The sequence below is a fragment of the Natator depressus genome, chromosome 19 (assembly GCF_965152275.1).
Source record: "Natator depressus isolate rNatDep1 chromosome 19, rNatDep2.hap1, whole genome shotgun sequence".
Lineage (NCBI taxonomy): Eukaryota > Metazoa > Chordata > Testudines > Cheloniidae > Natator > Natator depressus.
In genome coordinates this window covers 6703061-6717972 of record NC_134252.1, presented here as the reverse complement: position 1 = coordinate 6717972, position 14912 = coordinate 6703061, and the positions used below count along the sequence as shown (strand labels likewise).

General features: G+C 49.6%; 1 protein-coding gene across 3 annotated transcripts; it reads left to right on the top strand.

The window, feature by feature from the left end:
- Positions 1-7053: 7053 nt before the first annotated feature.
- On the top strand, positions 7054-14246 carry CCDC28B (coiled-coil domain containing 28B). Of its 3 annotated transcripts, XM_074934734.1 has the most exons (6): positions 7062-7543; positions 10961-11194; positions 11734-11903; positions 12201-12355; positions 12616-12638; positions 14042-14246. In XM_074934734.1, exons 2-6 carry the CDS (start codon positions 11034-11036, stop codon positions 14094-14096), a joined length of 564 nt encoding a protein of 187 aa, XP_074790835.1. In that variant the 5' UTR covers positions 7062-7543; positions 10961-11033; the 3' UTR covers positions 14097-14246. The 3 variants fall into 3 exon arrangements, with proteins under 3 accessions (XP_074790834.1, XP_074790833.1, XP_074790835.1); XM_074934733.1 differs by lacking the exon at positions 14042-14246 and having other exon boundaries at positions 7054-7543; positions 10851-11194; positions 12616-12804; XM_074934732.1 differs by lacking the exon at positions 14042-14246 and having other exon boundaries at positions 7056-7543; positions 12616-12804.
- The last annotated feature ends 666 nt before the right edge of the window (positions 14247-14912 follow it).

Below are 14912 nucleotides of genomic sequence, written 5' to 3'. Positions count from 1 at the left end.
TACGACTTTTCTGGTTAATGAATTAAGTCTCTAGTGGAGACAGGACCTAACAAGCTGGAATCTTTCTGGTCATCACAGAGCAGGAGGTCTTAGCCTGCTGATTAGCCTGGGTCTCTCTTTAAAGTCAGTGGAACGTACTCAATGTAGCTCGGCTTTGGTTTTGTCTTCTGGCCCCATGGCCTGAAGTATCACTACTGTCAGCTCAGGGAAGTCTCTCTCTGCCTCTCGATGCAAACTGGGACTTACTGAGCAAGAGAATGTATTTATGACCTGATGGGACCACGCTTCGTTTTTGGAAGGTTAGTTAAGGTGAAGGGCTGCAGCCTGTATCTGGACTTTCCTCAGCTCCTGCTGTTTAGAAATCCACAAACTCTTTTTGCGATGGTACAGATAACCTGTGTGTAGGATCTGTTGTATGTATCTTCATATCCAATAGAAATGCACATAAACTACTTGCTGGTGTGTCTGTACTTCTTTCCCCCTACACCATACACAGCGAGCCAAGTTTTCTGTATCTTTCTCGAGAGAATGATGTTCTTTTCCTGTATCCTAATTACAGGCTTCATCCACCATGGAGCATACATAAAATATTTGCAAGTAACCAGGGAGAGCAGGAAATGCTTGGCATGGAGAGGGTCAGTGCTCTGATGCCGGTGCATCACTAGATCCCGATAGCTGCTTGTGCGGCTCCTCCATAGCAGGGCCCTCCTTTGGGTGTTAGGAGGAAGTATTGATGAGCTGGAAGCCAGTTCAGCATTTTCGCAGGAGTTGGGGTCAAGGTGCAGTACATTGTACCCTTTCCGCGGTGTCTACGTTACAGACGTCTTCCTGCTAGCAGAGCTTTGTCGGTCCGGGATGCGAAGAGCAGTGATCGCTGACTGACTGAGCTGTGCCAACCGAAGCCACTAGTGTAGAGACAGCTATACCACCAAAACGGAACTTTAGCTTGTCTTGGTCAGGGTGGCTGGAACAAGCCATATCAGCAGAAGCAAGGGTTGCTGGTTTTAAGCTGCGTCCACACCAGGAGTATTTTGCCAGTATAGTGCTGTTACACTTATGATGTAGACATTCCCTGAGCCTACCGGCCTCAAAAAGCTTTCAAGGAATCAGTTGCTTTACCCCAGGCCTGGGCCTTTGTTCTTCACTTGCCAAACATTGGCACCGGGTCTTGTCCCCTGTTCGTCCTCCCCATGCTCTTCTCCTCGATGCCATGCAACCTCTGTGGCACTGAGCTGCAGTTCTGATTTTGCCCTCATGGGGATGTGTCACTCCAGATGAGCCCAGTTTTACACAGGTCTTGTGGCTGTCGTGAGATGGGCTTGCATTGTATCCTGTCCCCGGGCAGAACAACCGCTCCTGCCTCCTGGTGGAGCTGGGGGTGGCAAAGAACCCAGCCTACCCAAGTCAGGATTGTCTTTGAGCATCCCTTCAGGCTGTAAGTGGTGCCTACACTTAAGGAGAACTAGAAGCAGGGATTTCCATTAATGAGATGTAAAGGGATGAGATCTCAATGGAAGCACAGCTTCTCCCTGGGCTGTTAGGCAAAGAATTTAGTAATGCACCAGCCCATGGAGCTGGAGGCCTTTGGGGGCTGAAAACTCCCAGGCTTGGCTTTAAATTTAAGGTGTCAGTGGGAAATGGACTCCTCTTGATGCCATCCCAACAGCCTTCCCCTGGTGAGGGCTTCTTTCCTCAGCTTGCTGTGTGACCCTTTGTCCTAAGCACTCCTAGGGCTGACCCTGCTCTGAACTGCAGCTACCCCCTGACAATCTCCCCAAATGGTACCTCTGAAGCGCCAGTCCTCGCATGGCTGTTAATGATCAGCCCAGAAGGGGCTGAGGAGTGGAGGGCAAAAAGCAGGCGGTGCCTTTTGAAAGAGGGAGGGTTGGCAGGAAGCACTACCTATCAGGAGATGCTGCCCAACCTCCACAGATGTCATGGAAATGGATCCTGCTGCTGGAGCCTGTCAGCACTGTGAGGCTGGGAAGCAGCATCCGTACGGCTTGTATTGCACCTGTGGTGAACCTCTCCCATCCCCTGCAGGAGACGCACCACTGTGTCCTTGCCAACCAGCTGGGCTGTTGTAGGCTCTGGCATGTGGTGTTCTGAGAGGGGGATTGAGGGTTACGTTCACCCAGCTGGGCCCAAGCCCTCCTTTACAGCTAGCTTTTAACATTTCCTTACCAAATAAAATGTGGTTCTTTAACTGGACAGTGCACTGTTACTGCAGCAGGCCTCAGTCACAGCGCACGTGAGCTGTGGTAGTTAAATTTAAAATATCACTCCTGTGAATAGCTTGGCGGGACACCTGCCACGGGAGCACCTATGCAGTTTGCTACCGTTTCTTTCTTGATAACCATAATTCAGGCCATCTGGAAGCAGAACATGCTGAAGAGGTAGCTCCTTCTGTTTGATGTGCTGTGTGTTATAAGTCATGTGTAAGAAGGAAAGGGGATGTGATCTTCACAGAAATGTAAGGGTGGAAAGGACCTCAAGAATTCACCCAAGTTCAGCCCCATGTGCTGTGACAGGACCACTGCTCACTGCAGTCTCACACTCAGACCGAGGTTCCCCCCCAAAAGGCAGCAGGACCCTTTCCATGCTTCTTTCATCTCCCTGCACGTGTTCCCTTTTCTGAAAGCCTCATCTAAAGCATTGACACCATAAAGGATCAGCCTCTTCTCTGGACTCCTGTTAGAGAAGGATTTGTTACAGGCTGAATCATTGCGGGCTCAAAATCAAAAACATATTTGGTGAGAATTAAATGGCCAGGCAACCTCCAGATACCTGCTGGTTTATAGTCCCCTTTGTTGAGGAATGGAAGGGATGACTGGGTGCTGTAAGCATGAGGTTTGAAATCATCTAGGACCCACAGGCTTTTACTCAGTTCTTTATACATCCAAGACAGATACAATATGTTCTGGGCAATTAATACAGGGGAATCTTTCCAACAACGCCATAAAAGCCCAGATCCCATGTGTTCTGCATGGATTTAAGGACATTAGACCAGCTGAAGCTTCTAGAGCATTTTCTCTGAGGGAATGGGTCAAATTAGGAAAATGGTGGTGCTTTTCCAAACTCTGGACACAAAACCAGCTTTGCCTGTGTGCATCACCAGGCAACACCACTCAGGGTATGTCTATGCTGCAGTTTGGAGCAAGCCTCCCAGCCCGGGTAGACAGACTTGTGCTAGCTCACCCCAGGCTGGTGTGCTAAAAATAGCCATCTACTTCAGTCTTTTACAGTATGTGTTAACCCCATAAGAACGGCCATACTGGGTCAGACCAAAGGTCCATCCAGCCCAGTATCCTGTCTTCCAACAGTGGCCAATGCCAGATGCTTCAGAGGGAATGAACAGAACAGGTAATCATCAAGTGATCCATCTGCTGTCGCCCATTCCCTTAGGCTTAACAATCTGTTCCACCTTGTGTTTAACTGTAACACTGAGTACCTTTCCCAGACTTGAAGAAGAGCTCTGTAAATTGGAAATCTTGCCTCTTTCACCAACAGAAGTTGGTCCAATAAAAAATATTACCTCACCCATCCTGTCTCTCTTAGTTGAATGAGGCAGTTTACACCTCTCTGAGCTATTGTTCCAGGCTCTCTGCAGATTTATCTCTGCTGCAGTCTTGCTTGGCTCACATTTTTGAGATTTCACAACCATAACAGAGACTTATTTAATACCATTATTTTATGTATGCAAGCTGAGATTTTGGAGAACAAGATGACAGACTGAGACAGGTGCAACACCACTGTCCTGCTCCATACTAGCCCATTCTGGGCCCTGTCAAGAGCAATATTTCCCTTCTCTATATCATTATGTGCACCTACAGTACTCACTACCCTGCTAGGGCCCACAGGCAGTGGGAGCAGGATCCAGATCCCTGAGGGTGGAAGGTTCAAGAGGAAATGGCAGAATCAATTTTAGCATGGTCAATATTTAATAATTTTTTCAATATTAAAAGTCTGTTTAAAAACATGATATACTTATAAAGAGATATTAACGCTACAGCACGTGTTAGTAAAAGTATTAATAGCTTTCTAGAATAATTTTACCAATACAATATATAACATGGATACTATATATTTTAATATATAATTTATTATGGTCATACATTAGTTCAGGGCAACTGCACCTGCATTCCTCCTTTATGGTCTGGCAAGGGCACCCACTCTAGGCTGCTGGCTCCCCAGCTGTGGCCTCTCTTGGGTGGAGACCCACGGTTCTCTCCCTTCTGATCAGGGTATTTCCAGGCTGAATGGTTGCAAGCACGTTTTAGGTAAAAGCAATACAGACAAAACATATTAAAAATAATAAAAGAACCTACACACGTGCTAATAAGCTTCCAAGAGGTCACCCCAACTCCAGCATGGGCTCTGGCTGGTGAGCAGGCCTTCAAATCCCCACACAGGGGTTTTCTGGTGGTTTCAATTTTGTTAACTCCCTTTGCTCAGAACAAGATCCCTCATGGATCAGTAAGTGAGTCCTTTATCCACAATGGGGGTCTTCAAAGAGACCATGAAAAGGTAATCAGCCAGACAATGGGTCCTCTCCTGGAGGCAAAACTTCCAAAAGTCAAGTTCTTGACTAATCAGATGAATTATATTAGCATACTCCTGCCTCCTAGGGATTTCCTGGGAAACCCACTTAATTTTAAAAGTTCATATTGTTTCAAAAAGTTGCTTGAAGTTCCTACCATTTCCCAAGATTTACATTAGTCGTGCGTCCTAGGAAAATTACATACAATCCCGTAATGACATGTCAACAACTGTATTTTAATATCATCAACACCAAAGGCATTGAACTTAATTCAATAAGGTTTAACTGAATTCAGTAAGGTCCATCCAGGAGATTGCCCTGTTTGCTACAGTGAACCTTAAATGTATGTCTACACAGTATTTTGGACCAAGCCTCCCAGCCTGGGTCCACAGACATATGACCCCCCTCCCTATGCTTCAAAGCCTAAACTCCAGCTCAAACTGCAACTTCAAAGCGCTGTCAACAGTGGTATTTTTAGAGTTCTAGCACAAGCCCCCCTGGCCCATGTCTTTCGACCCCAGGCTGGGAAGCTCACTTCGAAATGCTATATAGACATTCCCTGAGAGTTAAACAAATCATGAGGCAGGCCCCCAAAATCAAGAGAAGGGCTTAATTTTTTAAAATAGTAAATGTCAAATTTTGTTCTTTTAGGGGGGTCACATTTTCAAGCTTTTCTCTGCAGCCAGGAGGGCTAGTATCATAGAATATCAGAGTTGGAAGGGACCTCAGGAGGTCATCTAGTCCAACCCCCTGCTCAAAGCAGGACCAATCCCCAACTAAATCATCCCAGCCAGGGCTTTGTCAAGCCTGACCTTAAAAACCTCAAAGAAAGGAGATTCCACCACCTCCCTAGGTAACGCATTCCAGTGCTTCACCACCCTCCTAGTGAAAAAGTTTTTCCTAATATCCAACCTAAACCTCCCCCACTGTAACTTGAGACCATTACTTGTTGTTCTGTCATCTGCTACCACTGAGAACAGTCTAGATCCATCCTCTTTGGAACCCCCTTTCAGGTAGTTGAAAGCAGCTACCAAATCCCCCCACCCCCCTTCTCTTCTGCAGACTAAACAATCCCAATTCCCTCAAAAAGAAAAGGAGGACTTGTGGCACCTTACAGACTAACAAATTTATTAGAGCATAAGCTTTTGTGAGCTACAGCTCACTTCATCGGATGCACTCAGTGGAAAATATAGTGGGGAGATTTTATATACACAGAGAACATGAAATAATGGGTGTTACCATACAGACTGTAACGAGAGCGATCAGTTAAGGTGAGCTATTACCAGCGGGGGGGGGGGGGGGGACTTTTTGTTGTGATAATCAAGGTGGGCCATTTCCAGCAGTTGACAAGAACAGTGGGGGGGGGAGGGGAAAGGGGGGAAGAGGGGAATAAACAAGGGGAAATAGTTTTACTTTGTGTGGTGGGCCATTTCTAGCAGTTGACAAGAACAGTAGGGGGGGGAAATAAGGGGAAATAGTTTTACTTTGTGTCATTACAAAAAGTAAAACTATTTCCCCTTGTTTATCCCCCCCCCCCCCCCACTACTGTTCTTGTCAACTGCTGGAAATGGCCCACCTTGATTATCACTACAAAAGGTTCCCCCCTCTCCCCCGCTCTCCTGCTGGTAATAGCTCACCTTACCTGATCACTCTTGTTACAGTCTGCATGGTAACACCCATTGTTTCATGTTCTCTATGTATACAAAATCTCCCCACTATATTTTCCACTGTATGCATCCGATGAAGTGAGCTGTAGCTCACGAAAGCTTGTGCGCTAATAAATTTGTTAGTCTCTAAGGTGCCACAAGTCCTCCTTTTCTTTTTGCGGATATAGACTAACACGGCTGCTACTCTGAAACCAATTCCCTCAGCCTCTCCTCATAAGTCATGTGTTCCAGTCCCCTAATAATTTTTGTTGCCCTCCACTGGACGTTTTCCAATATTTTCACACCCTTCTTGTAGTGTGGGGCCCAAAACTGGACACAGTACTCCAGATGAGGCCTCCCCAGTGTCGAATAGAGGGGAACGATCACGTCCCTCGATCTGCTGGCAATGCCCCTACCTATACATCCCAAAATGCCATTGGCCTTCTTGGCAACAAGGGCACACTGCTGACTCATATCCAGCTTCTCGTCCACTGTCACCCCTAGGTCCTTTTCTGCAGAACTGCTGCCGAGCCATTGGGTCCCTAGTCTGTAGCAGTGCATGGGATTCTTCCGTCCTAAGTGCAGGACTCTGCACTTGTCCTTGTTGAACCTCATCAGATTTCTTTTGGCCCAATCCTCCAATTTGTCTAGGTCCCTCTGTATCCTATCCCTACTTAGAAGCTTATTTTTCTTTTAAGCTGAGATAATCCCATGACTCCATGAGCTGGGGCTTTAGGAAGAAAAGACCCTATGTTGTGAGACTCAAGATAAAATTGTGAATGCTGGCAACACCCTCTCATTTTGATGGATCTAGCGGTTTCAATACACATTTCTGCTGAAAGGAACATTGGAATATATTCTAAATAGGAAAGGGAAGATAGAGACTCTGAGCCAGATCTTCAGCGGCGGTAAACCAACACTCTGGCGGCGCCCCGTGCCTGTGACAGAGAGGCAGACAGTGATCCTGCAGTTTCACACCACTGGAGCTGTCCTGTGTTTGTTCACTGACCATGAAATCAGGCCGGGGAACCCAGCGACATAAATGCAGACCCCGGGCTTGAACTCCGCTCTTCTCACGAAGCGGGCGGCCGTCAAGCCGTGGCCCGCACTGAACTCAGGGCAGGGGAGGCGTTACGCGGGAATGAAGGCAAAATCTGCCCTGGGGAGCGAGTGACCTGATCCCCGGCCATCGGCCTGCGCGTCTGAAGAGCCTCGCCTGGACGCGAGGCGAGCTGGAGGAAGGCCCCGTCCCCTTTAAATGCAAATTGGCGCCGGGGCCCTGTGGACACCGAGCCTTGCCGCTGGGAGCAGAGCGGGGTCAGGCCGCGGCAGCCTTGGCGCGGGGGGCTCCTCTCAGGTCAGTGTCACCTCGGAGGGCGCTCGGCACGGCTCGGCTCGGCACGGCACGGCACGGGAGGGGCGGTGGAACGGAGACGGGGCGAACGTTCCCTTTTGGAACGCGGCCCGGCTACAGCGGCGCTCTGCGGGTTCTGTTCAGCGCGCTGGGGCTTGTGCAGCCCTAACCTGCGGCGGCTTCTGCGGCGGGGTTTTTTTTTTTGGTGGGGGGGGGGAGCAGGGAGGTTAGAGACCATCGTGCGGGGGAGCCCGGCAGTTTGCTGGGGAGGGGCGGCTGGTGTCCTCCTGATCTTGGCATTTCTCTTCTCTGGAGATTGGCTTCCCGTGTGCAGCTCGCTCCCCAGGCGTGCAATGCTAGGGTGGGAATGAAGATCGGGTCTGAATCTGCTCATGGCTGTCCAGTGTCTGGGGGGTGGACGGTGGATATGCTGCTAGTTAAAAAACCAAAACGCGACACTCTGAAATAACTGTCTGGGTAACTTATTAGGAATCACAGCCATTTTCATACTGAACAAAGAGGGATCTGTTTCCACCACCTACGACAGGGCTTTGATCAGACCCAGCAGCGACCAGCTTCAGCTGAGGTGCCATTGTACAGAACAATGGGAATGGCGTATGGAGGAAGACTAGCAGGAGCCCTGCTGTGTTTTATTAAAGCTTGATCAATGGGGCCGGTATAAAGTCGGAAGGAGCCCCAGTTCTGCTGAGATAGCGCCATGCCAAGGGCTGGGTTTGGGCTTGTTGGTTCGACCTGCCAAAGTGTTTCCAGGCTAAATTTCCAGTGTAATTAGGAATCCTAGACTGCAGTAGTGCCTAGAGGCCTTGACTGGGATCTGAGCTCCATTGTTCAAGGAGGCATTGTACAAACACACACAAGCCCTGTACTGAAATGTACAGTCTCTAAAGAATATAGACCGAGAGTTCTGCACAGCTTAGGGTGATGGGATAGAGCCCTTCATGTCTTGGTCGCAGGTTCAAATCCCATGTCAGCAGTACGTTAAAGCTGTCTTCATTTAGTGACCTCCTATTAGGTGTATGTTTAAAACAAAACAAACCCTCTCAGTTGGAACTGATAGTCTCTGCTGAGGCTGGAGATCCAAATCATCTTTCCCTGCCTGACGTGATTTCCCCTTTGCCCCCTCAGACTTGAAGAACATTAGGGTGGGTGAATCTTGCCCTGCCCCATCTCTGGGGAGGTGCACAGTTTGCTCCCTAGGGCCCCTTTTGCCTAATTCTTAACAAAACAACAGAGAAAATGACCGAACAGCCTTTTGATTGTTCATTTAAATATAAAATGTTATTTATAAATAATACTAGATTGTGCAGGTCAAAAATCACTGCAGGTAATTAATTAAATAGAAATAAACCCAGAGCAAGTGTCATCAACACCTTCATCGAATTCCTCTTACTTTAAAAAACAAAACAAAACCCAGAATGTCATTGACCTTCTTGACCTGGGCTCTTACTCTGAGCTTTAGTCTGCTTTTCCAGCCTGGCCTTTTCTGTTTGAATGTAATGGGCCAGATCCTCAGCTGGTGTAAATCAATCTAGGTCCATGGAGGTCAATGGGCTGGGTCCCCCAGCTGGTGTAAATTGGCAAACTCCTGACTTCAGTGGAGCTATGCTGATTTAGGCCAACTGAGGATCTGTAGTAGGAAGATATCATCTGCTGGTTGAGATTACGACTGATCAGTGTTAAATGCTTGCTTGGGAGTGTCACTTTAAAAACCAGGATTTTGATTCTTCTTAAACACTAAAATTTTTATACAGCACTTGGAGAACAATTGAATAGCTGCTTTATTTCCTTGCCCCCACCTCCCTGTCTTGTTAGATACAAAGAGAGCCTTGAAACTTACAAATATACTCACACATAGAGTGCATTTCAATATTTTAGAGGACAGATGTAGAAAGAAGAGAAAGTAAAACTTTGGGAAAGGCACCAGGGCGGGGGGGAGACACAGGGTATGTGCTTGTTTGGACATGTGGGTTTTTAAATATTTCTTCTCATGCCTTGAGACCCAAATACATCCCTTAGGCTATGATCTCATCTGATCTTGTTAAGCAGGGTCAAGCTGGGTAAGGGCAATGGGCCCCGCTCAACATAGTGACTGGTTTGAAAGTGATACTGTGGTTACTGCATCTTCCTGGGGCAGTGAGTAGTCATGTTCTGTGGCATGCACTGTACTGATAGGAAACCTCCAATGGCAACACAGGGGCCTGTGAATGAAAGTAATACCGGCCCCAGCATGGTGCTAAGGGCCCTGTGCTGCCAGGGTGCTGCCCTCTTCTGGATGAGATGCAAAACCAAAATAGTGACCTTCAGCATGGACAGAACTGGGGACCTCCAGAGCTAAGAGCATGAGCCACTACAGGCCTGAGTCCTCCAGCTGGGACCTGCATCAGAGGTCTGCCATCAATGTAATGGGCATAAAGGGGGATATGTAATACATGCTGAACAGGGGGTTACATGCACTCCTGTATCTAGCTCCCACTTATCCCAGAGGTGGCCACATTTCAGCAGCAGATGGTGTGGCTCCTGGTTTGGCAGGCACTTGAGTTCCACTGAAGCTTCTCTTTTCAGCCAGGAGGATCCTCATTGTCACAGACGCATCCAGTTCACATTAGCACTCGTGACCCAAAGGGAGGGACGGGGAGTGAGGCAGGACTAGAGGCTGGGCAAAGCAGGTTGTCTGGACCCTGTTCTATTGGTCATTTGGTTGTGTAATTTTTCCTGACTCCTCTCCTGGCTCCTGTTTGCAGACACCCCTTGCTGCAGGGGCCGTTTCTGGAGAGGCTCTGGGTGCTGTTCCCACCCTTCAGAAAAATGCTTCCTGGTGAAAAGGAAAAGAAGCCCCATGGTTAAAGTGCTAACCTGGGGGTCAGGAGAACCAGGTTCAAAACCTGCTCTGCCGTACTACTTGTGTGACCTTGCATGAGTCCCCTCTGTGACTCAGTTCCCCATCTATTAAGTGGGGATAACGCTTCCCTGCCTCAGACGAGTGTTGTGAGGATAAATACCCTCAAGACTGTGAAGTGCTCAGATAAATACCTCAGGCGGATCTCCTGATCTGGGGCAGAGGGAAATCTGGGCAGTACTGAGCATTCTTTTTCTTAGCCCCCAGGTCAGGGGTAATCCATTATTTTTTGTCAAGGTCCAAATTTCTCAGCCTAGATATAAGGAAGGTCCAGATTCCAGAGACAATAATAAAAAATAAGTCAATTAAAAATATGCTGGGGAGGGTCTGTTCAAAAGTGTCTGGCAGTCTGGCTTGGGCCTGCGGTCTGCTGATTGATTACCCCTGTTGTAGGTTATCCACACGGGAGCAACTTCTGTCTGCACTTGAATAGCCTACGCTGGAGAAAGGGGCTGAAAGATAGGGGCTTTGTCTCCCTTGTGAACAGTGTCTCCTTCTTTCAGTGCCCAGAGGTTCCTTGCTGCAGTGTGTTACTGAGCCTGCGACTGGCCCCCGCCTGGGGATCGGGTTCTCAAGATGGAAGACAAGAAGAAGAAGAGGAGTCCGAAGCCTGGCTTAGCTCAGCCTGTGTCATCCAGTGCTCTGCGCAAGCTGCCCGTCCCCACCAGCAAAAGCACCACCTTCTCTCTGGGGCTGCCTCACCTGCCCTCACCAAAGCAACGGGCCAAGTTCAAAAGGTCAGTGCTGGGGGCTGGGATGATGGGGAGCCTGGGTTACAAATGCTGCATGTCCCCAGGTATTACACCTGAGACTGCGAGCACCAAAACCACACAGGCCACTCCTGCGTGAGCTACCCAGGGCTCGAGTTGTGCCGGAATGCTCTGCGGTGCCAGTCCGGCACTTTGTACTGGAACGCTGCTTCACCTTCCAGCAAATCACTTACTGCAAATGCTGGGAACACACTCCAGAAATGATTTATTTTTTTTAGGACTGGAGCTACAGCAATAGCCCCCTTTAGCTGTAAGTAGCAGGCTGCTGTACTTGTCTCCCTCTAGTGGCTGGGTGCAACATGCTCACACAGGCTAGACCAGTGCATTGCATCATGCAGAACTGCTTGACTGGTGGTAGCGCCTTGTGGGTCCCTTATTTCTGTTGTGTAGGCTAAGCACTGTGAGCTCCTTGGAGGAAAGACAAGGCTAACGAGTTAGGAGGCTACATCTCTTGGCATGGAAAGGCCTCCCGGCAATGTTCATGTGGGTTTGTGTTTTCTATCTAGGGTGAACAAAGAGAAATCTCGTTTGCCTCAGCCTGGGGGCAGTGGGGGTGCGGCACTGGGGGCCCCTCTGCAGCACTCCTTCCTGACCGACGTCTCAGATGTTTATGAGATGGAGGGGGGGCTGCTGAATCTGCTCAACGACTTCCACTCGGGCAAACTGCAGGCCTTTGGTAAGCAGGGGGCAACTCCTCTATCGGGGGGGTTCATCAGCCTGAATGGGGTCCCCAACGTATCAACGCCTGGCCCTGGGGTGCTAGGAGCTAGGGCCACCCAAAGCCACCATGGCTGGCACTGGAAGATCTGGCTAATCGGGGAGGCTCCTGCTACACATCCTGTTGTGTGATGTCCGGAGCAGGCCCAGTCCATCCGCAATGGGAAACCCTGGGACAGCGGGTTAGGCTTCTCTACTGCAAGAGGATGTGTCATGGTGGCTGAGTGTAACCAGGTCCCTCTCCTGGGTGGCACAGGGAAGGAGTGCTCCTTCGAGCAGCTGGAGCACGTCCGAGAGATGCAGGAGAAGCTGGCACGCCTGCATTTCAGCCTGGATGTCTACGTAGAGGAGCTCTCTGAGGACCAGAAGAAGACGGTGGCAGATAGGAACCTAGATCAGTTGCTGACGAATGTGAGTACCAGAGAGTTCCCCCATCATGGGTTGACCCTGGAGCCCACCCTCGACCGCATCCCTGCTCCCTTCGAGCCCCGCACTTACACCGTGCTGCTCTGAGTGCCTAGTGCAATGGGGCCCCGACCCCCTCTGGGGGCTACCACAATACAGATAATGCCCCCTAACGATCTTCAAAGGCAAGGCGGGGCCCTGTTCCCTTTTTTGTCATAGCTGCTTGTGTCACCTTGTTCTAATGGTGGTTCTGTTTCCCTTTTCAGTTGGAAGAGCTCAGCAACTCCATGTATCCTTCTGCTGGGGCCTATGGGGGCTGTGGGATTCTTCAGGGGGCCTGTTTTGTACGTGTACAGCTGGGTGACCCCTCAGGTAGGGCAGGGAAGAGGGAATCCGCTTTGAGACACTTGAGCCCCACTCTCCAATATCTCCCAAGACCATGGCATTGGATATGAGGTGCCATTAATAGATGCTGGTCATCTTCTACCAGAGACTCTAGGCAGGGAGTCCGGTAGAGCTTGGAGGCTCCTTGGGAATTGCCAGGGGTTTCAAAGAAGTCAGGACTCTGCTGGCGCCAAAGGTTTCCAGGCGAGCCTATCATGGAGACATCTGTAGGACACCATTTTAGAGGGAAGGTTGGGTTGGAAGGAGGCGCCTGAGGGTGGAATCTGGAGATGTGAGTAACCTCTCTGAGCAGCACATGCCATCCTTTGCCCATCAGTGGGCAAGAGGTTAGAGGGAGCCCTAATGTACTGAGCCGGAGCGGTGAAGGATGCTGGCTGGAATCCACTGCTAAGGGTAACCAGGCACCACGAATGGAGTGAGTAATTTGGCTGAGTCTATGAAGGAGCTGGATAACTGTGGGACCAGTTTGAATTAGCATGTAGTACTGGCCACTCTTGGAGACAGAATCCCAGCCGGGGTGGCTTGGTGGTCTGATCCAGTATGGGAAATCCTGCGTCATTGGCTGTGCAGGATAAGAAGGAGTAAAATCTCCTGCTTCAGGCTGCTCTCCCTAGAGATCAGGAAGGAACCCTTCCCCCATCTCTGCCATGCACAGTTCCCCAGGAGTATTTTTCTGTTGTCTGCACAGTTTCATGCACAGACCATGGCTGGAGGGAGGAGACCAGACTTTTTATCGACCATTGGTCTGTCCCATTGGGGCGGGGAGATGCTATTTCTATGGATCATTGGTTTGATGAGGCAGGATACTGCATGGTACAAACCACTGACAAATCCTACGTTCCTGTGCTGCACAGGCTACCAGCCAGGGCGCCAGAACCTTTGTACGGGGGCGGGGGGCACTGGTGCTGGAACCGGAGGGGCCACGGAGCCATGCCCACCACTTTTTAACATGGATGTAGTTTGGGCAGCGGGGGGTGGCGTTGCCCTTCCAATCTGCAAGCCTTGGCCAGGCACGGAACGGCCCAGCCCCTGCCTGCGCCACTCCGTGCCTGCCCAAGGCTTGCAGTTTAGGGGGGCAACACTGCCTCCGGCCTCCCGAAACTACGCCCATGTTAAAAAGTGGAGGGGCCATGGCCCCCGGTTCTCCCGGTGCCGTTGCTACCGGGTAGAGAGACTGGCTCAGTTGGAAGGTTTGTGTTAGGAACTCCAGCCTCTCCCCTCAGGGATCTTGTCAGTGATGGGGCTGCAGCTTGATCGATGATTCTTCTTCCTTAACGTAAAATTCAGCCAAAAGCTACATCTAGCGGAGAATCCAGACCTGGAGGATGCTGCCACTGCCTAGCTGAAAAGGCTGCCTGGTCCCTCCATAGACAACAGAGGGCAGCATTGAGAATTCTCGAACTAAGGGAAAGCTCCACCAGGTTGAATCCATCATGTCCACCTCTGAACTGAACAGAAATGTAGGGGTATAAAAGGAAGGACAGCCCTAAGAGAAAGCGTTTTGGGGGTGGGCTGGGCTGGGGGAGGGGCATGTTGTCCAATAATTTTGTATCAAAATCCAGGATTTCTAGAGCATCTGAAAAGGCCAAACATTGTCACGATAACTTGAAAAGTAAACAAGAAAATTGTAGAGGAAAGACTGGGAATCAGCCGTACTGGGTTCTCTCTCCTGGTCTGTTCCCAGCTCACCGTGTGACCTTGGGCAAGTCGCTGCACCTCTCTGTGCCTGAGTTCTCTGCCCCCCCCCCTTTTTTTTTAAAATGGGGTTAATGATACTTAAGCAACCTTGTATAAAGTTCTTTGAGATTCCTGGATAAAAGGTACCATATCCAAACAAAGCATTGTTAAGGGGAGATAGAGCCTTTCATTTTCAGGCTGTTGCTTCCACCCTGATTCAATTTGGACCATTCGAGGGGCTGTGTGTGAAATGAGTTCAGTGGGTTTCAGTCAAGTTCCTAGTGGACAAACAGCTGTAACTGGCTTCCTTGTTGACAGTCCTCCCAGCAGAATGATCAAGGCCTGACAGGCCATGAAGACTGAACTCCCCTCTTTCCTCGCTCCCAGGCCTTGTCCCTCCAAGGCAGGGTGGTGAAACAGTGGAAAAGTACAGCCACTAGCTATGCAGGACATTTAAAATCTCTCTGGCTCCAGCCCTGTG